Source organism: Monodelphis domestica, chromosome 1 (assembly GCF_027887165.1).
Source record: "Monodelphis domestica isolate mMonDom1 chromosome 1, mMonDom1.pri, whole genome shotgun sequence".
Classification (NCBI taxonomy): Eukaryota; Metazoa; Chordata; class Mammalia; order Didelphimorphia; family Didelphidae; genus Monodelphis; species Monodelphis domestica.
In genome coordinates this window covers 81,558,853-81,583,488 of record NC_077227.1, presented here as the reverse complement: position 1 = coordinate 81,583,488, position 24,636 = coordinate 81,558,853, and the positions used below count along the sequence as shown (strand labels likewise).

General features: G+C 43.4%; 1 protein-coding gene across 3 annotated transcripts in view; it reads left to right on the top strand.

Moving 5' to 3' along the window:
• The window catches only part of PLCE1 (phospholipase C epsilon 1), a 336,545-nt gene that overhangs the window by 221,990 nt on the left and 89,919 nt on the right, over positions 1-24,636 (top strand). For all 3 annotated transcript variants that reach the window (XM_056802299.1, XM_056802305.1, XM_016433427.2), the window contains exons 5-11: positions 2,575-2,720; positions 6,281-6,539; positions 8,833-9,038; positions 16,850-17,525; positions 18,256-18,438; positions 22,256-22,373; positions 22,670-22,814. In XM_056802299.1, coding sequence (XP_056658277.1) covers positions 2,575-2,720; positions 6,281-6,539; positions 8,833-9,038; positions 16,850-17,525; positions 18,256-18,438; positions 22,256-22,373; positions 22,670-22,814 — 1,733 coding nt within the window. The remainder of the gene's footprint in view (positions 1-2,574; positions 2,721-6,280; positions 6,540-8,832; positions 9,039-16,849; positions 17,526-18,255; positions 18,439-22,255; positions 22,374-22,669; positions 22,815-24,636) is intronic.

Sequence of the window (24,636 nt, the reverse complement as noted above, 5' to 3'; positions counted from 1 at the left end):
AATGAAGCCAAATGTTGGATCATTGCACTGAGTAGAGAAGTAGGAGACAAAGGGCGTGGCATGTGGCATGTGCTATCAGAGGAAGCCAACTATAGGGTGGTTTCCTTTAGTTATTGTTTTTTTTTGTTTGGTTTTATTTTGTTTTGTGCCTTGTTGGGGATTTGGGGGAAGAGGGAAGGTATATAAGAGAAGTTTCATTTGCTGGGGATACAAGTGGTACCATCTAGAAATGACTAATACAAAACAAAAGGCATCAATCAAATTTATTTTAAATCAATCAATCAACAAGCATTTATGAATCACTTTGTGCAAGGCACTATGGTAAGGGGATGGAAATAAAGGTAAATAGTCCCTGACCTTAAGGTCAAAGAAAATAAAATAGAGGGATGGACTAGATGATCATTAAAAGGGCCCCATCAGATCTAGCATTCTATTATTCTGTAAGTAGGTGGTATTTGAAGTTGCCTTTTTTCATTTCTCATTATATGTGATGTTTGCTGACCAGAATCAGATATAGGCCCTAGTAATTCAGTGCAGTTAAGTGAAGACCTATGTAAGGTTTAAAAACATGTATTTGAGCTCATTAGCATGAAGCTCCAAACCAATGAGTTAATCAACCTAGATAATACCCAATACAGAACATTAGTAGTAAGTATAAACAACTTATAATTAAGCATTTAATAAAACAAAATAATTTGAGGAATAATTTAAGAGCCTGTCAGAGTTGACAGAAAGCAGGTACTGGTACTGTATGTATAAAAGAACACCCAAGGTAGCTGTTAATGTTCTAGGTTATTGAGCTTCTCTAAGAGGCGTAATGCCTTAGGTCTCTCTGGGGACTATTTCTGTAGTTGTTGTTGCCACTGCTCTCTGCAACCTTTGTAAAAACTTTGAGCCCTTGGTTCTTTTGGTAGAGGTGTAGATACCCTTCTGCTTCCCTTAATTCAATAAGATTAAGTTCTTTTTCCTGAAAAAGAACTTTACTAGGTAATTGAGGAATTATTCTAATTATGTAAGATTAAAAATTAATATCCAGTACTCCAAGTATTATTTTTATATGATTTATTAATAATCACTTCAAAAGAGGAGTTTACCCAAACTGCATTCAGGGGAGGGGAGAGAGAGGGGGGATAGGGGGGAGTAGGAGAGTATTACAGAAAGTTTTATCTATACATTGTAAGGATTTAATGTGGGGACGAAAGAAAAGAGTCTCTGGGAGATGAAGTCCAAGGGTAGTACAAAATTCTAGTTACACATATCTTATATACTTATTTATTAATAAAACAAGAAGAAAGTAAAAGAAAATAAAATATGATAAGCAACAGCATATAAATATATGTAAAACAAAATATTAAAACTGAACTTATTCATTTTTATGGGGATGAGAGACCACAATTGTTATTTCTTTGGAATGCAACCTATTAGTGAGGAAATTCTTTCTGATAATGAACCTGCCCTTAAGTTTATTCTTAGATAACTGCCTGCCTGGGATACTGAAAGGATAAGGAATTTGCCTACATACAACTATTATGTGTCAAAGGTAGATTTTAATCCCACATCTTTCTGACTCCAAATTTGCTCTCTACTCACTGTTTCCCACAGAAATCTTTTTCTAATCGACCACAAGTAGATTTGATTACTACAGATAAAGAACCTTGCCATTTTTCCATTCCTCCATTCAATCCTTTCTATATGGAGAGCCTAATAGTGTGTAAAATATGTTTACTAGTGACTTTTGATATTAGATATAGCTCAGATCCTCAGATTTCAGGTAGACTTCTCTTCCTAGTTTTATAGCCATCAATCAATACACTAATATTTCTGCCATATGAGGGCTGTCCTCAAGGGTCACAGGTGACTTATTTTACTTCTTATGTTTTCATGACAAGGGTTCTCTTCCCTCCCATTGAATATCTCACTATAGGACATCCCCTCTATTCATGGAGGATGACTGTTTTTCAGTCCATTGGCAGAGCTGAGATGAAGTACAAAGCCTAAGTAGAATAAATAATCAGTTATTTCCTGGCACTAATTATCATCTCTGCTCATTTGTTTGGTGACTTATCCTCCACCAGTCTCCCAAACACATCACATAACCAAATTCTGCCATTGCAATTCTATGGTTACCAGACTTTAAAGATACGGTGATTACAGTTTCTATACACACTAAGAAAAAAGGGTCATGTTGATATAGGAGATCTTAATAACCAATTTTGAGATTAACCAGAGAAGGATTTTTAACGAATGATTTCTATGTGTCAGGTAAGAAGACGGAGACAGCTAGAAAATTTGAAAATGTAAATAATTGAGCATGTGTTTTTGAAGAGGGTAATATTTTCTTTTATAGAAGAGATCAGCACCCTCTTTTCAAAGGTAAGGAAGAGAGTGCAGAACGGTTAGGTGATTTGGCCAAAAACACACACTAGTAAGGACCAGAGCCAGGACTAGAGCCCAAGCCTCCTGACACTTTCTTTCTGAAAATATTTTAAAATAAATGTTCTAGTTATAAACATTTATGTTTTAAAATTATTTAAAGTATGACTGAAGCCTGTTTCATTTCATTGTTTTTGTAAGGTGAGCTCTTGGGTGACATGGCTGATACTCACAGCAGGCACCATGGAAGAAAAACGAGAAGTCTTCTCATATTTAGTACACATTGCAAAATGCTGCTGGAATATGGGCAACTATAATGCTGTTATGGAATTCTTGGCTGGTCTCAGGTATGGTCATTGTCAAATAAAGTTAAGATTAAAACAATTGCTGCAAACATTTACATAATTCTGAAAAATTCCATATAATTTTTTATCTCTAAAGTAACTTATATCACAGAATTGTTTTATTAGTCACCCGTGGTCATGATTTCAGCATTAGAAAAATACAGCCGATTTTGTTGGCCACTTATTTCCTTGTTTCTGAGAGACAGCCTGTGGCCCAGTCCCAAAACCTTCCAGGCCTTAATTTGAAGCTGATATCTCGCAGATTTCTGCTCTGTTTCTGGAGTTGAAATGTGACCTATAAGGGGTAAAATTTAGGGTTGAGACTGAATATATTTTTAGTGGGTTGCCATGGATTTTAAATTCTAAATCTCAATGAAATACTCAAGTCAGAATGGAATTTTATGATGGTTTATTTACAATAGAGTGAAGATATTAAGGAAGAAAAAAAGAGAGGAAAAGGGAAGAAGAGCTATGCTGGCCTGGTCTGAACCAGGCAGGAGTTCAGAGCCCTCAGCCAAGGGGTGTCTTCAGAAAAGCCAAGGAAAAGAGGAGTCAGCCTTATCACTCACCATGTGATTGTCTAAGGGAACCAGTCTGAGGTCTCACACTTGAGATCCTCAAGGGTCAACTTCCATAGCCAAGTCCCTCACACAAGAAGTGACACGAAATATAAAAGCAGTTCTTTACATCACTTCCTGTGTCTTGTATGTACCAACTTGGCTTTGGATGGCCTAAAGGGTCAGTCAGTTGTTTCTGATTCGTCAATTGCTATCGCATGCGTGTCATCGATCTTCTTCCCCCACACTTAATCCTTAAGTGGGGGTGTATACATTCCTGGTGGCTAAAATTCTATAGACTAAGCAGGAATAAATCTAAAATTCACAGACCCTCACATTCATTTTGTTTTATCCAGGCTTCCTTTTTTTGTACATCCTAGTCACAAATTTCAAAATTTCAGATTAAATTATTTTGGCCTGGATAGTAAGAGACATGGAAAATATGTTATGTAAAGAACTGGAAGACTAAGATTCTCAAAGCTTTTGACCATCTATAAATTTAATTTAGCTGTAGCTATTACAAAGAATAAAAAATTGAGCATCACACACAGGCCACTAGAGAAATTAATGGAGGGTGATGCAATAAAACACATAGCCAGTGAGAATCTAGAGGGGAGAGAACAGGAGTGAAAAAAGGCACCAGAGAATGAAGTGATAAGAAGAGAAGATGGACTGGTAAGAAGGCAAAAGCTATGGACGACAGGTGACCACTGTTCGTACTCCACAGTGTCAAAAGAAATCAAAACCTTGGTGACTTTATGAGAGGACATGGGCAAGTCCTGAAGGCAGGCAGGCAGGCAGCCATCATCAAAAGGGAGGTCCTAAAATCCTGGAGTCAGACTAGACCAAGAAAGTGAAAGCCCCAGAGGGCAAACTGATGTGTCCAAGATCATAAGCTAGCCAGTAGAATTGAGATAAGAACCCAAGTTTCCTGAATCCTAGTCCAGGCTAGTACATACCTCCCTGTATCTCATACAATATTAAATAAAGAACTGGAGAGGATTAGGCTGGACAAAAGAAAATTAAGACAAGACATAACCGTTGTCTCCAAATACTTGGAGGGATGTCATATACAAGAGGGAATTAACATTTTCTCAAGGGGATAGGATTTCTACTGTAAGTCCAAAAGGACACAGAGAGATTTCAGTTCAGTATAAAAATCTTTCAAACATTTGAACAGTTCTCCCATGTAAAGGAATGAATTATGTATTATTAGAGGATTTAAGGAAAAAATGAATGACCATCTGTCAGGAGTGTTATAAAAGGACTTTCATTATTGGATGAAGGAATAAACTAGTTAATCTCCAGGACTTTTTCCAACTTAATTATTCTGTCCAACTAGACTTCCCCCTCTTGTTTCAAAAATCAGCAAGCATTTATGAAGCTCTTACTATGAGAGAGCCATTAGCTTCCTCCCTATCATCATTCACTTTTCTTGGTGTTTAATCCTTCATTAAGCTATTTCAGAGAGCGCTCCTGTCCCAGTGTGACGATGCTCTCCTCCAATTCTCCCAGCAGTCTTACACCAGATAAGGTGTATCAGTAGGGGCCTCTCCACAGGGTTTTACTGTTTAGACAACATCTCTCCCCTACGCCAACTCCATGTTGGCATGCCTGAGTTCCAAGTAGCAAGGAGATAGGCTCCTCCTGCTATCCCCTCCAGCTGCCACATCCCATCAGTATTATCAGCTACTCAAGAGAGGGACACTTTCAGATCTCAAAGAGAGCCATTTATTAACCATAAATCCAAAGAAATCATACTCTACATATTCACATGTTTGAGCAAATATATAAGTGATAAAAGGTCAATACAAATAAACACAAATCTAGATCACAACCTCCCACCAATGCATTCGATAACTGTGACAAGGAGTGGACATTTACTTAGAGGAAACCAATTTGGAAACACCTGAATAAGGAAAATCCACAATTCTGAACTGCAGATTTCAGTGTCATTGGTCCATTCAGGAACCTCTGTACCACGTGAAGCTATGTCTAAGCCTTCTTGATTGTCGATCCTCATCACCTTTCTTGAGCAAAGTTTCTATAAACTCCTTCGATTAACCATTACCCTTAAAAGACTATATATAGACAGGGCAGCTGGGTGGCTCTGTCGATTGAGAGCCATCCCTAGAAATGGGAGGTCCTGGGTTCCAATTTGGCCTCAGATACTCTTTAAGCACTAACCCATAATAGAGGATTGGACAAAATAATGCTCCAGCAAAAGGAATGGGCTAATTAACATTAAATAGCTTCACTTTAGGGAATTCAGTCATCAATTCTAAAGTCATTTTATGACTTTACTCAAGATTTCATTTCAGACCTCCCCACATAGAGGTCCTACCCATGGATTGGCTGCAGGAGCCCTCAGATCGCATCACAGGCACCGCTGGATTTCTTTGGGCCTTTAAAGCCAAACATAACCTCACACGTATCATTCCAAGATTTATATTTTTTGGAACTTCTCCTCTGAAATCAGATTGATTCTTGAACCCAAATTGGAAGAAATGGTACTGGATGGCTACCCTCACCGACTTATCTGTTTCCTATTGTCAGACTATTAGGTAAAAGAAGAAATACTTGCATTTACAATGAAATGCCTGTGAGGACAGGTTTTATGGATAATTGTGGCATAAAATGACATACAAACATTTGAACTCTGATATTTATCTTTCATAGATTTTGAGCTCAAAAGAACCTTAGAGTTATAATTATGACTGTAATTCTCCATTGTTTGCATATATTTCATTGTATATTTATCAAAATTAAATCTGCAATAGAATCTAGGCATGATCTTTTAGGCTGTATAGTTCCCAGAAAAATTTTTAGAAGGTCACTAACTTAGAAGAGAATGATAAAATGGTGAAGAATGCTAAATTAATTTTTCAAGGAGTGTTAAAGTGTTCATTGTAGTAAAATGAAGAAGCAGTCCATTCAGAATTGTAATGATTCATTCCAAGTTGTTTTATTTCTCTTCAGCCATCAAATTGTCTCTGTTTGCAATAGGTCAAGGAAAGTCTTAAAGATGTGGCAGTTCATGGACCAGTCTGACATTGAAACCATGAGAAGTCTGAAGGATGCCATGGCTCAACATGAATCTTCCTCTGAATATAGGAAAGTGGTGAACCGGGCTCTGAATATCCCTGGCTGTAAAGTAGTTCCTTTTTGTGGTGTGTTTTTAAAGGAACTTTGTGAAATTCTAGATGGAACATCTGGATTTATGAAACTTTGTCCACGTTATAACTCACAAGATGAGACTTTAGAGGTAAATCCTTTCAAAGACGGTTGCTACCTACCTCCTTTTTTTATGTCATTTTAAAAACTTAATTAATTAGCACTAATTCAAGTTAAAATGGATATCTTACTGCTATTGGTTCCTAACCTGTCACTAACAGCCTAATACCCTAAATACCTCTAGGAGAAATATAATAGGCACTGTTATGATTAAAATGGGGAATCCAGCTGCAGATTTTATTTATTTATTTATGGTCTATTAATGAGTTATTCTATGTAAGTAATCTATTATTCATTAGTAGAAAGGAAAAGGTAAGAGATGAGAAAGGAAACAGATCATTCTTGAAGAAACGCTACCCTGGTTTAGCGCCTCTATTTAGCTAGTTGTACCGCAGCCGCAATGCTAAGCCCCTCGCCAGTCTAAAGGCGGACTCTGGCCTCCGTTCATCAAGCTTTTTCTCTGCCCACTCACTCTCTTACTGCCCAGGGGACGTTGGGCCTGCCTCCTGCCTCCTTGTCCCATTCCTCCCTCCGATGGCTGGCTTTCCCCCCTGACCAGCGGGCACCAGTTTAGATTCTCTCCTTGGGATCAAAGTTCCCTCAATCACTTCCAGATGAAGGCCCTGAGCCCCAGGGACATCCCAGCCTGGCCTAAGGATGTCCAGCCGGTACAAGTCAGAGGGAAGCTCCGAGGGAGCCTTTGAGCCCAGCTCCTCTCGCCCAGGGCCCGTGCTCCTCCACGGCCTGACGCTGCTCTCTTGGGTTCTACACGGGCTTCTCTTCTGCAAAGGCCCTGGAGGAGGAAAACCGCTTCATTTGTCGAGTAGATTTTAAGACTCCAGCAGCCACTTGGAGAGAGTGAGATAAAGAAGTCTCACCTGGGAGAGAGAGGAACGTTTAGTAACAAAATGATGATGATACGTTTAATAATAATAATGACAAAACGCTTCACCCGTATTATCTCTTTTTATCCTCACAACAGCCCTAGCATTATTTCCCTTTTACATTTGAGGAAAATTAGGCAGTCAGAGCTGAAGAGGCTTGTGCAGGTCACCCGGCTCCTAAGTATTTGAGGCTGGATTTGGATTGAGGTCTTCCGGACCCGGTCCGGCACCGGGGCCTCTCCAGCCCCAGCTGCCCTGTCCTCCGAAGGACTCCTCGCGGCCTCCAGCCCAGCCCAGCTTTCTTCAGACCCCGGGAGGAGGGGATGTGAACCCGCCAGGTGGATGGGAGCGAGGGCCGGAAAGCAGGAGACGAGCGCAGGAAAGCCCCATTTCAAATAGCCTGAACAGCTTAGGAGGAGAGGCGAGGGGGGCGAGGACCATTAGGATCGCCGGCCTGTCTAACGGCAGATGTGGGATGTCTCCTTGGCCCCCGCGCGCCCAGGCGCAGGCTGATGATGGCTCCCTTTGGGGCCCGCCTTGTGAAGGATTCAAGGCTGCCCCATTGCGCCTTGGGAGCGAGGGGGCACAGATCGTGCCATTCCCGCCGCGGCTCTTTGCCTATATGCCCAGAGGCTAGAAACTAGAGCAGTCAGTAGCAATAGAAGGCAGTGCGTCGTGGTGGCAAGAATGGCGAATCTGAGCCAGGGGACCTTTTACCTTGAGACGAATCCCTGGACCTTGTTGGCATCCGTTCCTTCAATTGTAAAAGAAAAGTGCTTACTTCTGGGGTCCTCCCTGGCTCTGAAGCTGTGGTCCCATGAAAAAGCCCAGAGCCATCCCCCGAGCAGGGAACACTAGGGCTCGCTTGTGCTGAGGCCGAGGCAAGCAGACCTGCTTTCCCACTGGCAGCTGACCCAAGCCCTGGCTTCTGCTATGAAAAAGATTCCGGTACCAAGAGAGGCACTGCTCATGCTACAGGTGCACGTGCGCACACACACACACACACGCGCGCGCACACACACTCACTATGTTTTATTGACTCTGCAACTGGTGAAAGCCAAGTGACTTTTTCCTGGGGGTCTCAAGTTAAAACTTAACTATATAATTACGTTGAGCTCTTTTGGTCTCCCCACCTCCTCTATGCATGGTCAAATTAATGTATTTGTCTTCTGAATGACTAGCAGTAGATTTTTCTGTTTTTAATTGAATGAAATATATTCTCTTAAGCTTGTTTTAATGATAATCAGAATGAAGGTTGGTGTTTAATATAGTGAAATTGAAAAGTCAAGAACCTTTTGGCTCTTGTTTGTTTGCTTTCAGGTACAATACATAAATTCTATTTTTTCCTCAAATGTAAAGTTGAAGAAACCTAAGTAAAGTAGGTTACTTGATCAAGTAATATTTAGTTGCACTTTCAAATCTAAATGTATTTCTTTCTAGTTTGTAGCTGATTACAATGGACAAGATAATTTCTTACAACGAGTAGGGCAAAATGGCTTAAACAATCCAGAGAAGGAGTCCACTGTCAACAGCATTTTTCAAATTATCCGAAGCTGCAATCGAAGTCTGGAACCTGAAGAAGAAGATAATTTTAGTGAAGGCGACAATTCAAGGAAAAACTCCTTAAAGGATAAAACTCGATTACAGTAGGTTTTACTTTTTTTTTGAGAGAAAATATAAATTTTTTATGCTTTCTGATTATTTATTCCTTTCTTATATACAAGTTTGGATTTAGGTGAGCTTTCTTAATCTACATCATTCATAAAAACAATGACAATGCCCTGAAAAAATCCTGGATTTGGTACCAAGTAACTTATATAGTGTCACTTGCTACTAGCTGACTATGTGACCTTTTGCAAGTTAATTTCTCTGTGCCTTTTTCCACATTTTAAAAATGACAAGATTGAGCTAAATAATTTAACTTCCCTGACCATCCTTATGTTGTACCTTATTAATTCTAAACTTCTAATTTAGCTGCTTTAATAAAATAATTGCTTGCAAAAGAAACCTTTCCATTTGTTACATAATATAACAAAACCTGTGGCCCATCATTTTAGCAATAGAATTATAATATCTTCCTTGAGAATCTTTGTTACTTGTGACTTTAAAATATTTGATGCCTTTTAAAGTGAAAAAATATTTTTAAATTTACATTTATATAGAAAGTGATTTATATGTAAATTATTGACTAGTTAGTTATAAGTATGTTACACTAAGTTTGCATTGCTACCTAGCCATATCCATGTCTGCATGCCCTTAACTTCAAAGTTAGAAGCTTTTTGGAACCATTCAAAACTACCAGGAGTACTTGCTTTGGGAACAGATATATATCAGGAATTCATGCCAGTGTTCAGGTTTTTCTGAATAAAAATTTGAGATTCAGTTAATTATTACTGCATAAGTCTAATCTATTAACCATCTACCTCCCTTCCCTCTATACACAAAGGTTTTAATCTTAAACTTTACCACAGTAAATTAAGTGACTTAACTTAGGGTCACAAGGCTATTAGGAATAGGATTTGGACCCATGTTTTCCTGACCTTCTATAAAGGCCCTTAGATTATCTTCAGTCATCAAGGAACCCCGATCATTTTTACAGATGAGAAAATCGGGCCCAGAGAGGTTTGTGGAGGGGCCTGGGGCTCCGGGGCTCCTGCGGACAGTTTGGACCCCGGGTTTCCTGATGCCCACATCCAGGCCTCTCTAGCATGTTGCTTCTCAGTTGGATATTTGCAGTGTTAACATGAGCTTCATTTGCAGCAGTCCCATATGGGTTTTTATCCTTAATACGGACCCCCTCTTGTCACTCACAGATGCGTACTTTACCCGTGTAACTCTCTCAGGAGCTATTAAGACTCTGAGGACCCCAGAGGCAAGAGGGGGTTTCTGAGGGACTCCCCGAACGGGCCTTCCGTGACTCAGATCTGCCGAGGACGCGAGGGGGTGAGGGAGGGAGAATGAGGAGCCATGAAGGGCAGCTCCATGGGGAGGCTGGAGAAAGCGCCACACCACCAGAGACTTTTTTCCTTTGGGACATTTTTTAATTGTAGAGTGAGTGGCGTGTGTGCGTGTGCATGTATGCATGTGGACAGTAGGCATAGTAGAACAATGGTTTGGCCTGTAAAAGTCACTCGAAAAACCCTGTCATCGTCTTAGGAAAATGGGGGCGGGGAGAGCTGCACATACATGTCCATCTGCACACACACAGATGTAACAAGCATTTCCTGAAGGCCGATTCTGTGCCGGGAGCTGCAGAGACGAAGGCGTAAAGGAAGCAGCCCTTTCCCTTATGGAGTTTCCATTCTATTAGTTGGCAACAGAGGATGTACCTTCCCTGTGCCCGAGCCGGCTCTCCCAGACTGCCAGCTACAGAGAGTGCCCGTCTGTGCCAACAGAGGGAGCTTCCTCACGTTGTGCTCCTGCACCGGGACATGACAGGTCTGGACTAAATCAATTCACGGGGAAGCTTTCCTCCTGCTGCCAGGTCTTAGGTTCTTGATTTCCTTGGAGGCTCTGTTGGGGAAAAGCCATGCTCTCTTGCCTGCTCTTTAAACGTTGGTCCCTAATTTCAACATCCCCCCTTCGCTCTTTGATTCTGTTACCCCCAGCTTCTCTTCCCTGTCACTTCCGCTATGAAAGTTCTGAACACTTTTCCTCTTGCCACAGATTCCTGACTCTGAAAGTAGTCTTTGGCCAAAAATTTGGATAAAAAACACAAACATTTCTTCTTGTATCCAATTTTGTAAAAATCTTAATTTGAAAATCTCACACTGCATTTAAATATAATTGTTGCACAAACTAAGTGCCCAAACATTTTCATTACACTAATTAAGAGCTGCCTAAACAGAAACTTGTAGACATCTGTTATATAGACTGTCATACCATACTTTGGGTTTAATACAATTTGTTGAAACCAGATTAACCAGCACTCTTACTGTGAGTCATCTGCTTCGACATACGAAAAAAACAAACATGAAGCATATCCCTACATTTAAATGGCATTTATTCATTTAGGGTTTTTCCATATCATGCAGAGTTCTATATCACAAAAACATATTAATCTGATCTTTATTAAAAAAAAACTCTTTAATTATGAATCTACTCTAGTTAAAAATCTCTATTAACAGTAAACTACTATCACACATGATTCTCTAATTCTTCTTAGCAGAATTACATGTTTGCATGCTATATGTACTACAAGAGAGAAAGGGGAAAGATCTTTGTATTTTTTGTTCACCTGTTCAATTGCATATATCTTAAATTCCCTTCAACTATCTATACTTATTTTTCAATTACTTTCACCTCAAAATTCCTGTAACTGAGCCAGAAAAACCATTTAAATTGCCCATTGAAATGAAAGCAATTAAAAAATAAAACAAATATTGAGTAGCTTCATGGATAGAACTGGAATAGGTCATCTAATAGTAAAACTAGAAAAATTTCATACTGAGAAAAATGATCTACTTTCAAAGGACAATCTTAACTGAAAACAGAAGGAGACACTGCTAGTATGCTGTCCATCATGACAATCCATGAAACAAAGGCAAATATAGAATTACTCCCAGTCGCATTTGCCCTTCTCTTTCCACTGAGTTGAATATAAAGGTGTAGGAAAAGGAATAGAGAGGACTAAGATTCTCAAAGCTTTTGACCATCTATAAATTTAATTTAGCTGTAGCTATTACTACCTCCCTGTATCTCCTACTTTATTAAATCATTTCTTTTGAATTGCTCACATACAACTCTGCCAGCTCCTTTTCATCTGAAGTATTGTTTTCATTTGTAGATATAGGAAATGAATTGAGCAAGTACCTGCTGTTGAGCATAATATGCCCAGTATATCACTCTATTAATAATCACTTATTAATTGCCTGCTGTGTGTCAGGCACTGTAGTGGGCACCAACAATAAAAGCGTCCTGGATAAAATATCCCAAGGATGGAAAAGGATGAAATAGTCCTGCCTTCAAGGAGCTTTTAATGCGTGTATCCATACCCATGTACACGTTCACCTTAGATACGTGTCCTTAAACATGTGCACATGCACACATGGCCTATCCACACTTAGCCAGTGGGAGGACATGGATGCAAGAGATAGAATCCAGTGAATGAGGTGCACTAAGGACGTATGATGGAGAGTGATGTATAAAAAGGCAAGAATAGTAAATTGGAAAAAGGTCACAAAGGGCTTTCAACAAAAGGTTTTCTATTTGTTAGGGAGTAGTGGGGAGCCCCTGGAATTGAGTCGGGGAATGACATGACTAGACTTGGGCTTTATGAAAATCCCTTTTTTAGTGGTGGGAACAGCAGATGGAATGCTTTCACAATAACAGAGAGGAGAGGTGATGGGGTTCCATGAGTTGTGGGAAGAATACAGAAGTGAGATGAGTAGAAATGAAATAAGCAAGACTTGGCAATGGATTGGATATGTGGAACAAGAATAAGGTGACTGAAAGGCTGTTGCTCTCCTTGATAGAAAGAGGGAAATTTGGAAGAGAATGTTTGGTAGGTAATAATAATCATTGAGTCAGCAAACATTTATTAATCACTTAGTTTGTTTCAGGCGCTGTGCTAAATGTTGTGCATACAAAGAAAGGCAAAACAAAAAATCCCACCATTCCTGCCCTAAAGTAGCTCACATTCTAATGAGAAACAACATGAAAAGGAATACATATGAGAGATAAGTGGAGAAGATGGAAAGTCATCTCCATGGGGAATATACTAGCAAAAGGAGAGATCTACTGTAGAAGATAATATTTGAACCCAATTTTAAAGGAAACAAAGGAGGAGACCATTTCAGGCCAGTGCAAAGGCAGGGAGTTGGGAAGAAGATCAAGAAGGCCAGTGTGGAGGGGAGGAAAGTAGGAGCCTGAGAAAGTCAAGTCACAAAGGAGAAGTCAGGGATTCACAATTGTAGTGGCTACTAAGGGGTCGAGAAGAGAGAGACTGAAAAAAAAACCAATTAGGCCAACTGGGAGATCATCTCCAACTTTGGATTTTAACCTGATTCAATTTTCAGTTTAATAATAAGGTGGGAAGCCAAATTGGAGAGATTTTAGAAAAAAGTGAGGGAAGTAGAGGGTCCCAGGAGAGAAAGTTTTCTCAAGGAGTTTAGCCAAGAAGAGGAGAGACAGAATTGCTGGGATCAAGAGAACTTTGAAAGGAACCATGAGGGTGTTTGTGGACACGAGGTATGATCATGGGAGCATTATCTTGCCTTTAGGCAGAAAATTTCCTTACAGCTATGGCAAGTTAGAAGAGGAGAGACGGGGACTCTATGGAGCAGTTGGGCTTGACAGAGAGAAGGTCCTCTCTTTGTCCGGGATTGAGGTGGAGGAGAAGAGTTGGGGATGAGATCTAAGGGATGCAAGATGAGGACAAAAGAAGACAGAATGCTGAGTGAATAGACTCAGGGTATAAATAGCAAAACTTCAGCTAAGAGGTGGCAGAAAGGGGACTGCGGGAGGTTGACATCAGCAGCTCCTAAGAGTGGGATAAGATACGTGAATCTGTAGAGGATTCAGCCTGCCTAGAGCTGTCTTTTCCTTTAGTTCTGTTCAGCCGGCGCATGGAGGCACATGCTAGAAGTCATTCACGGCTAGGACTTGGCAAGGCATGATTGGTAGGACCAGCGGCGAGGGATTCAAGGGAAAGGAAAAATGTAGGGACAGTTCACCAAGGGGTTAAAAAGAAGTAGCCAGGAAGAGAGTGTGGCTGGCATAAGTCCTGGGACCAGGGTTAGGGGCACAAAGCAGAACGTTGGAATGGTAGAAGATTCTGATCAAATAAAGCAACTTCAGGATGTGTGAACACAGAAGTAGACCTTCCAGGGTGCTTTGGGGCAGTTTCCTTCCCTTGGGAGGTTTTGATGACAAGGAGCAAGCACCTGGCTGAGGCGGACTGTGTTTGACCATGGTTGAGGGTGTGCCCAGCCCTTGTGTGAAGGAGGAGATACAAAGAATTCTCTAGGGAGTATAATAAAAATATCTTGCCTCCAAGTCAAAGAAGGGAAGTTTCCCGAGTAGCAACAGAAACTCAAGAATTCTGCCGTCTGACCATCTGTTGGTTGAAGGGTATTCCTGTGGTGCAGCATAGCAAAAGGAGTCAGGGATGTTTTGTAAGTCACTTAATCACGTTGAGCCCCTATTTCTTCACATATAAAAGGATAAGATTTGTTGTACTTGCTTTATTTGGGTAAAGTGAGGTCAGGCATATGTTTATAAAGTACCTTCAAACCTGAAAATGTTATAAACAATATCCCTTATAGGGACTCAAACCTTTGTCTAGTTTAGCCACTGAATCTCTTCACTGGGAAACAAATTGTTTCCTAAGCTTCTGTTGGTAGACTCTAAACAACTTTGCTCTCTCATTATGTAAAACTAGAATGCTTTCTTCCAAAAAGAATCTGGCTCCCTGCTGCAGAAATTCATTAAGTAATCACTGAAGAAAGAGGAACTACTAGTTTCCTGTTTGAAATGAATTTATCCAATTATATGTGATTGTCAGTTTTGTTTTGGGCAATGGACTTTGGCCCCTAGAAGAATGCTTTATAATGGAATTATTAACATCTGGGATTAGTTTCTTTGAGTTTTAAAATAAAGACTGACACTAAAAAAGAGATTTACATTATTTATTCCATTTACATCATCATTGAGCAAGAGAATTAGACTATACAAAAGGCTCGTAATTTATCTTTTCATGCTAATAATTTCTCTTTGCAAATGTATTTAGCTGAAAACTCAAATATAGAAGGCAGAAAACACAGTTTTCCTTGATGAAAAAAAAATGAAGACTAATCATTCATTAAATTCATTTAATCATCAGAAGTTATTGCCCCTGATGTTTATCTCATAATTTTTTGCCCTGCAGGAAGTGTCATTTGAGCATGATCAGGATGAAAAGGAGCACCCCTTTTTCCTGAAGAAATAGAAACCATAAGATCCTTGTTTCTTAAAGTCATCCAAGGCCTACCCAAATTGTAGCCACCTGCAAAAAACCGAACAGTGTTGAGAATGATAGAAATGAGTCTGCTAAAAGTTTTTCCAATTCATATTGTGGTAGCCATTGTGTACATTATTTCCTTGGCTCTGCTTATCTTCCTTTGATTTTTCTCATTTACCCCTGTAGCGGCTCTCGTGCCTTCTCTTCCCATCTTTACCCCTGCTAGAGCCTGGCCTTGGATTGCCCCCTCTCCTTTCTCTCCATGCTGTCATTCAGCCTTTTCACTCATGGACCATCTTTGAGACCCCAGGGGGAGTTTACTTGGCAAAGATATTAGACTGGTTTGCCATTTTCTTCTCCAACTCATTTTACAGATGAGGAAATGGAGACACCAGGGACACCCAACTGATTAGTATCTGAGTCTGGATTTGAACTCATATCTTCCTGCCTCCAGGCTCAGCACAATCCACTGCACCACTTAACTTCCCTGTCCTTCCTTCTTACTCAGTGCTTACTCAGAGCTCCTAAAAGGAGGCAAAGGAGATCACAGCATTGTCTGTTGATACCCAGCGATTGCGTCTCCTCTGGGCCCTCACGGTGGCAGGCAATGACACCTCCATGGCAGATGCCCTCACCCTCACCACCATGACTTTCCAAACTTCTTCAAACTTCTGTGACTCCCCTCCTGCCTCCTATTTCACTCAAAAAAAAAAGGAAGCCATTTCCTAAGAGGCTCCTCCTGTCCCCTCCTCTTCACCTCTGAGAACACAGAGGCGGGGTGCAGACCTGAGAGCGAGGGCTCTTCTCCCTGGCCCCCGGGCACCCTGAGCACGGCTGCTGGGCTCCAAGGAGGCAGGCCTCTCACGAGGACCATCTTCCGCCCCAGAATGCGTTGTTCTTTCCATCCCAGGCTCCGCCGCCGCTCTTCCTTCACTCCCCCCACGTCTGTCATCCGCCCGGGAAAACCTCCCCCCATCCGTGTGTCTCCTCCTTGTCCTGGGGCTTCCCCTCTCCCCCACACGAAGATGTCTTGGCTTGTTACTTCTGTGCCGCACTCCTTCCATTTCTCAAAAACGTTCATGGTCATGCCATTCTCTCCTTTTCCTCCCATTTCCTAGCAGATATGTCGACTCCTTCGTGAGATTAATTCTTATATCTTTGAACTAATTAGAATTGAAAATTGAAAGAGATTCTTCTGCGTTTACATGAAAAATCTTAGTTCATTTTTTCTCATTTTAGCTCGTTCGTCATTTTGTGTGTGTCACTTAACAGACCTAGAAATTCCATTGAGATGTTGCCACAAATTGTTGAGGAGATAGTTAAAACCGATTCGACCCATGCCTCCATAGTTTCCATTTCTAAAAGTCACTCCACTTTCCCTACTCATTTGGAATCTATAGTTAGATAATAAAAATAAGTACAAGATTCTGTCAGCATTTTGTTACATTCGTTTCATTTTATAATGACTAGGCTACCAAGCTAACCGCTGGCCCTTTTGGGATCTCATTTCCAATACAGATTCTCGATCGGAGAGCTGTCTGATTCAGAAAACGATCATTTTGAGCCGGCGAAAGAATGGGATTTCCGTGCAGCAGAAGAAGAGCAGAAAGCTTTCCACCACGGAACAGAACTGATTCCCTGGTATGTGTTGTCTATCAGGGCCGACGTCCATCAGTTCCTCCTCCAAGGAGCCACCGTCATTCACTATGACCAGGACACACATCTCTCAGCACGCTGTTTTCTTCGGCTGCAGCCGGATAATAGTACCTTATCCTGGGCCAAACCGACGACTGCCTCGGCGGCTGTGACGAAAGCCAAGCTGAGCGTCTCCGGAATCCCAGCGGAGCCTGGCAGACTTCCGTCGCCCGGCAATACTGGATTAAATGGATTGGTGGAAGGGTTCTTGGATTTGTTTTCAGCCAAGGCCGTGTACATGGGACATCCTGGCATCGATATGCACGCGGTGTGTGTTCAAAACAAACTCAGTAACATGTCCGTGTCCGAGAACAGCGTGACGCTGCTTTATGGGCTCCAGACGACCGATAATAGATTATTACACTTTGTGGCCCCGAAACACACCGCCAAGATGGTATATGAGGGCTTGTTGGAATTAACAAAAGCTGTTCGAAAAATGAGGAAATTTCCTGACCAGCGACAGCAGTGGCTGAGGAAGCAATATGTCAGCCTCTATCAGGTAAGGCGTTTCGTGTGAGCGTCCAGTAGGGACACAGGCCTCGCGCAGACGCAGCGAGCGGTCAGAATGTCACGCGGTAACCTCCGTGCCCTACCAGCACACGTTAGTGACGAACGATGCCTACGCACGTTAGAGCAGCCACATCAAATGCTCTCATCCGTCCCCTCATCCTGTGGTTCTTAAGAAACCGCTTCCTGTCCCAGAGCTATTCACGTTTAAGGTTAAAACGGTGCCTATTCCGAACACAGTATGTGTGCCCCCACATCCATGCCTGCGTGTTCACACGCGTGTGTGTGGCTATGGTATGTTGCCGCTGTCCTGATTTGTCTTAGCATCAAAGGAGTTCCCCTGGCCGACGTGCTGGTCTTCTACGTGGAGCAAACGAGATGTGATTTGCTCCTTGTTGTTTGTCTCCCTCGTTAGATTAGAGTTTGAGAACAGGCGCTGCTTCTTTCCCCTTTTTGCCCGCTGTGTTTCCCGAGCCTGGCACAGACGGTGGTGGACTTGACTTGATTCATAACACTTGGGTTGACCGAGCTAGTAGGGAATCCCGATCCGACGCCTCGGCTCGGCTTGGGGTTCCAAAAAGCCAATCGGTTGCCTTTGTTTTGTTCCTTCGGCTGTTCTTTGACGTTCCGCTCCTGGAATTGTACATGGGAGAGCCCCAGACTGCCCGCGTCTCTGTGCATTCCGTGGGGCCCTCCATGGGTAACCGTGTCCTTCTTCGCAGGAGGACGGGAGATTCGAAGGTCCGACGTTAGCTCACGCGATTGAGCTCTTTGGTGGCAGACGCTGGACGACGCGAAACACGAGCCCTTCGACGCTCTCCAAAAGTGCCGAGAAGCCCACCGTCCAGAGGAACAACACCCTCGGGATAAGCGCAAATAAGAAAAAGAAGAAAATCCTGCTGAGGGTACCGTTTGACATGCATATTTCTACAGTGGCAGCACGCACCCGGGTGGTGCCTCCCCGCCTTCTCATGATACAGCTACCGTTTATTCAGAGAGAAAATTTGAGTGCACGTTTTATAGTGCTCAATTATAGGGTAGAGACGATGGGAAGGCTCTGTTGGAGCCAGGCTTGTCATGTTAAGCATCCCTGTGTGGCTGGAAGATAGAATATGTGAAGGAGGGTAATACGTAATAAAGCCCAGAAAGGCCATTGGGAGACAGATTGTCAGTCATTTAACAAGCCATGTGGAGGAATTTTTGATCCTAGCAGCAGTTGGGCACCAAGGAAGCTTCCTAAGCAGGAGTGTAACAACATGTGGCCGTGCAAGAAGGATCTCGGTCTGGTGGCTGGATGAGAGTCGTAAAGGCAGGAAGACCAGCTGGGAGATTGTTGCAGGAAGCCTAGTCAAAATTCTCTTCCGAGAGCACAGATCTCAGCATGTCTGTAGCTCCCCATTACCTCCCGGATCCAGTCCAAAACCTTCCCCCAGCACCACGCTCCCCTCTGTCCCCTGTGCCTGGCACTCTTTCCCTCTTCTCCTATCTCTTGGTTTCCTGTAATACTCCGTTCAAATCCCCCATTCTCCAAAGAGACATTCCCTGCTGGTCCCACCCCTGCGAATATCTCCCCTCGAGCGTCTTGAAGGCAGCGGCTATTTTTGCATTTCTCTGATCACTACCACGTGGCACAGTGCCTGGCCTCTGGTAGGCTCTTTAATAGATGCTTTTTCTTGTGAGAGTGTTGAGGGCTTGTCTTAGGGCCGCTGCCATTTGAGAGAAGGGCATGGGTGTAAGATGTATTTTAGAGGTAGAACCAACAAGATTTGGGGACTGTTCAATCAGTTAAATGAGGATGCAAATTAAATAATGTATGAAAAGCTCTTTGCAACCTTATAGCTCTTAGGAGATAGGAGGCTTGCCATTAGTATTTCTCAATCATATTTGAAACCTACTAGGTGCCACTATTTACAAAACACACACAAAATTACCTGTTTTTTTAAACTCTTACCTTCTGTCTTGGAATCAGTACTGTGTATTGGTTCCAAGGCAGAAGAGTGGTGAGGCCTAGGCAATGGGGTTAAGTGACCTGCCCAGGGTCACCCCACTAGAAGTGTCTGAGGCCAGATTTAACCCAGGACCTTCCGTCTCTAGGCCTGATTCTCAATCCACTGAGCCACCCAGCTGCCCCCCAAAAATTAACTGTTGTTTGGGGATGACGATAGTAGCCGCTGGGCTGAGGTGGTGTAATAATGAAGGTTCAGGAGAAGGACTGAAGAAGGTACAGGGCGTACTGGAAAGGCTCGTAACCAGGAATGGAGGAGTTGAAGGGACAGGAGGAATACGGCTGCTGGTGAGCTAAAAGGAAAGAGGTACCCGTTGCTGAGACTCTCTTTGTCATTCCCTCACACTCCACCCACAGAAGAGGTACCCCGGGTAAGGTTAGGTTTAGAGTGACATCTGGGGAATAGTGCCATGGACTCCTCAAGGCTTGACTAGTAGTTGAACCCCAGTCAGACTGTCTCTGTGGACTTTTGCTGGTTAAACTTAGCCAGCAGCTTCTCTTTCTTTTTTCTCCCTTCAATATGCGATTCTTCTCTTTCTCAAGTAGTTTAATACTAAGCGTACATCAAATAGGTAAGTGTGAATCAGAGACCTTTGCTGCTTCTTCAGCCGAGCCAAGATGACTCAGCTTCGGCTTTCTTTGTCTTCTACCTAGCTGGTACCTCTGTGTTACTACAGAAAAGGCACATGTCCATCTTGGGAAGGCAAAGGGATGGAAAGGATCTTCAGGGTTGACCCCCTGAAGTTAGGGCTCAGCCCCTTTCAGCCGCTTCCTTTGTCTTGTTCTTCCTCTAATGGATGCTCTCACAGCTACAGGAACCTCCTTTTTCTTCTGGGTAAGGGAAATGGAGGCAAGGTAGTCCACAGGTTGGGATATAGAGCTCCGGGTCTTTGCTCCACACTCAGCCGCGTTCAGAGGGCAAAGACTCTTCAGTTAGTCATTTTTCCCATAATCCTCTTCTCTCACTCCAACTGTCACTCCCCCTCCCAATCACATTCCACCTGCTGTCTGCTCCACCTCAGTGGGCAGAAATGCCCAAGCTTCATTCCCAGTTTTCCTTTCCACAGTGATCGGGCATCCGTTGTGACTTCCTATAGGAGGTTGCACTTGAACTGAGTTTTGAAGGAAACTGGGAGTTGTGAGAAGGTGCCAAAGGAGTGCCTTCTGGGAAGGAGGGCTAGCCAAATGGAAAGCGAGCCTCAGGTACAAGGAACAGTAAGAAGGCCAGCTTGCCTGGAATGTATGTTCAGGGAGGAATATATAATAAAGCTGGAAAGGAAAGCTGGGACTAGGCTGTGAAAACATTCATCACCAAACTGAGGAATTTATATTTTATCTTAGAAATAATAAAGAACCGTTGAAGTTTATTGAAAAAGCAGGGTGTTTAGAGTAAGAGAATGAAAAAGGAAGCATCAAGAATAGACAGTTTTTCTAGGAATTTGAGAAATGGAGAGGAAATAGAGAATAGTGGATTGCAGGGATGGTGCAGTAGTCTTCAGGTTTCTTAAGGATGCGGAATTTTGAGTATTTCATTGTAGAGTAATCATGGAACTAGAAAATAGTGTAAGATTAAAGATAAAGGAAGAATAATTATAGGAACATTTTGTTATCAGTAGATGGAAAAAGCTGCAAAAATGCATCTCCTTCCCCTTTTTGCAGAGATGGGGAACTGTAAATAATAAACTTATTGGGAAGTGAGGAAGAATGATCTGGGAGTTTATTGAATAGCAAATAGGATTTGAAATGATGCTCTGTTGGACTAAGTGAAACTTAAATGAGGAAAAGTTGTTGAGTGGTGATGGGAGAAGAATTTGAAAGGGGCAACATGGATCAAGCAGCATACTTTATTTTCCTCTGGTATTACATGATTTTGTGGAGAATAAAATCATCCCTTTTAAATTTCCTTTTCCTACAGTGTACATTTGGGGGACAAAGAAGAGGTATATTCCCAGGCTCCTACAATCTGACTCTATGCAATTTCCCTTCTAAATAGACTCATCAGTCGTGGTTGTATTCTCAAGAAGGTGACAGACGTCTAGCTAATAACATAACTGCAATTTAATATTTTCCAAGACATTACAGTCTAACCTAAAGCATTAACCTCTGTATATGATACTTACTGTTTTGGAAATTCAATTCATTTTAGTAAGCATTTATTAATTACATAATATGTAAAGAGGCACTGATGAGAAACTCTTGAAAGCACAGACCCTTCTCTCCAAAGGTTTACAAATGAATGGGGTGGTGGGAGAAAAAGTGTATACAAATAGTTCTAATACAGAGGATCAGAGGATCATAGTTCTACAACTGGAAGAGACCCAGAGATCATCTAGCTCCATCTTCCTCATTTTTAGATGGAAAGAAAAGTAAAGTCTTGGGAGGTGAAGGGACTTATCCAAGCTCATATAAATAGTAAGAGGAAAGCCAGAATTTGCATCCAGGTCTTTTTCTGACTTCCCATTCAGCCCCCATTCATGAGGAGACAGAATAATTCAGAACATACTGAGGAAGAAATCTTTAACTCCTTGAGCAATGGAAAGCCACCTTTAAAGCAAAGACTGTGAAAGGCCATGAGGAAGATGCTGGTGATGGCCCACGCTGCAGGGTGTTCCTAAAGCTGAGGCATCAGCAAGGAAGAGGCTGCAATAGTGCATGAAAGGGATCAGACGAGGTTCGGAGGAAAAGGAACCAAACTGTTCTGTATTCTCTGATTCTAGGGGGAAAGTGGAGAGGTGACCGATGATGAGACGGCCGCATGGAAGGCAAAAATGTATAAGGAGTGTCGTGGCCGCAGTGGTTCAGATCCCCAAGACCTTAACGAGCAAGAAGAAGCAGGTAGAGCCGTGCGTTCGTGTTCTCCAAGTGGGCCGGAGCTGGGTTTGTGTTTTATAAAAATTCTGTTTTATATTGTGATTGGTTCCAGGAGGGCTCCTCGTAAAGTTCTTGTATTTCACAAAAAGAGCCCATTTTCTCCTCTGTATCAAGTGCTTTACGAAAGCCAAAAGAACACAACCTCGTGAATGGCTGCGTTAGAACTCTCGGAGGTGCTCCCTTCCCGGCTCTGACCATGGCTCGTGTTCTGGGAGATGGATGCTGTGTAACGTGTTCCTTTCTTCTTCCTGCGCTTTTAGATCCAAACGGTCCTAGTCCTGCCACCAATCCGCCCTCCAGAAGAGCTCGCTCCTTGACTCCGGCCGGCTGTGCCGCCGCCCTGCCCGCCCCCGTCAGACCGCTCTCCTCTCCCATCCTGTCGCCTTCCAACAGGAGTCAGCCCAAGTAGGAACCGCTCTGCCCTCTCCTTTCTCGGGTGCCATTTGGGTTCTTGGGATTGCTCTTTGGCGACGACGCGCCCCTGGATGCCCCCGCAGGCATATTCTTCTGCAGCCCCCTCGTCTAGGCAGGACCTCTCCGGAGCCGAGAGCAGAGATCACCTCTGATGGCGTAATGCCAGCTTAGCCCCGTCAGGTCCCCGGTGCCCTGGACGTAACCGTGGCTCCTTCCTGGGGAGGGAATTTCCCTGCCTGGTGAAATGGAGAGCTGGAGGACCCGGGTTCCAATCCTGGTCTGCTGCCTCCCAGCCGAGAGAGGGAAAGGCCCTCGCCAAGGAGGGAGCAGGTGCCGCCACCGGCTCTGCGCCCTTCCCATGAAACAGCCGTGCCCTGCCCCTAGGGAGGAGGGAGGGAGCCTGGCGTGTACGCAGGGACACACACATCTCGTGGCACTGATGTTTAAACTTTCCTATTAATCAGATGAGCTAATCGATGTCATGTGGCCTTTGCAAACCTAAAAGCCCTGACAGATGTTGGCCATTCCTGCTGGGCCTTAGGCATGGACCAGCACAAGCATTTCAACAGAAAAAACGAAGAGGATCCCTTGAGGAGCCAGGAGCTTCTGAGCCATAAAGGGTGCTTTTCTTAAGTATATGACGGGGGCAGCTGGATAGCTCAGTAGATGGAGAGTCAGGCCGAGAGACAGGAAGTTCTGGGTTCCGATCTGACCTCAGACACCTCCCAGCGGGGTGACCCTGGGCAAGTCACTTAACCCCCCATTGCCTGGCCCTTACCGCTCTTTGCTCTTGAACCCTCTACTCATTCTTGATTCAAAGACAGTGGTGAGGGTTTGAGAAAGAAGCAGCAGCAGCAGAGCAGAGCAGGGACAGGGACGTGAAACTACCCAATGAGGAAGCTCCGGTGCGCAGGGCAGCTTAGCGTGTTCGGTCGTATTCCCGCGTGTGTGGGTGTTGTACATGGACATCATTTAATGGGGTGGCACAAGTCTGCTGTTTTGGGTCCCTTTTGCACTGTTTTGCTTTCTGCTGTGCACTTTTTGTTTAATTTAGATTAATTTAGTCTATTCAGAACATGATTGCTTGGTTACAAGAATCGTAGTATTTCCCTCTCTCCCCTCCCCCACCCTTCCCGTAGCTGACACACAAGCTGCTGTGCACTTTTTAAAGTGTTTGTTGATGCTCATTTTTCCTGTTTGTTGTTGTGGGGTCCCATCTGGCGCTGTGCGACCCCCTGGACAAGAGCGTCTGGTGTTTTCTTGGCAAAGACTCTGGAGCGGTTTGCCATCTCCCTTTCAGTAGAGTAAGGCCAGCAGGTTCAGGGGCTCGCCCAGCGTCACTTAACTCTATTTTCCCGTTGACTTCCATGTCATTCCGAAGGTTAGTTTCTATAGAAAAAATCATCTCGGCCACTAAAAAATAAAGCCACAGAAATCGTGGGAGCGTCGAGCCGTGGGGCTCTCGGGAGCACGTGCTGCTTCCAGAAGGGTCCCCAGGCCCCTCGCAGGATGCCCGTCACACCGGCAGCCATTAAACACACCGCAAGCGGCTCCCCTCCTGGCATCTCTGGGGGGCTCTGGGTTGCTCCGGCCTTCGCCGCTTCAGGAGGAGGCCTTGCCGCCGGGGCAGCCCCCGGAGCACGTCACTTCCCGTCTCTAGGCCCGGGTTTCCTCACTTACAAAATGAGCTCCCTGGACTCGAGGGCCCCTCCCTGCCCCCCTCCGAGGCCCACCAAGGCCACGCACTCACCCGCCTCCCCTCTGGCCATTTGGCATGAAATTGCCTCCTTTGGCTTTGAGCGCTACCGCGTGG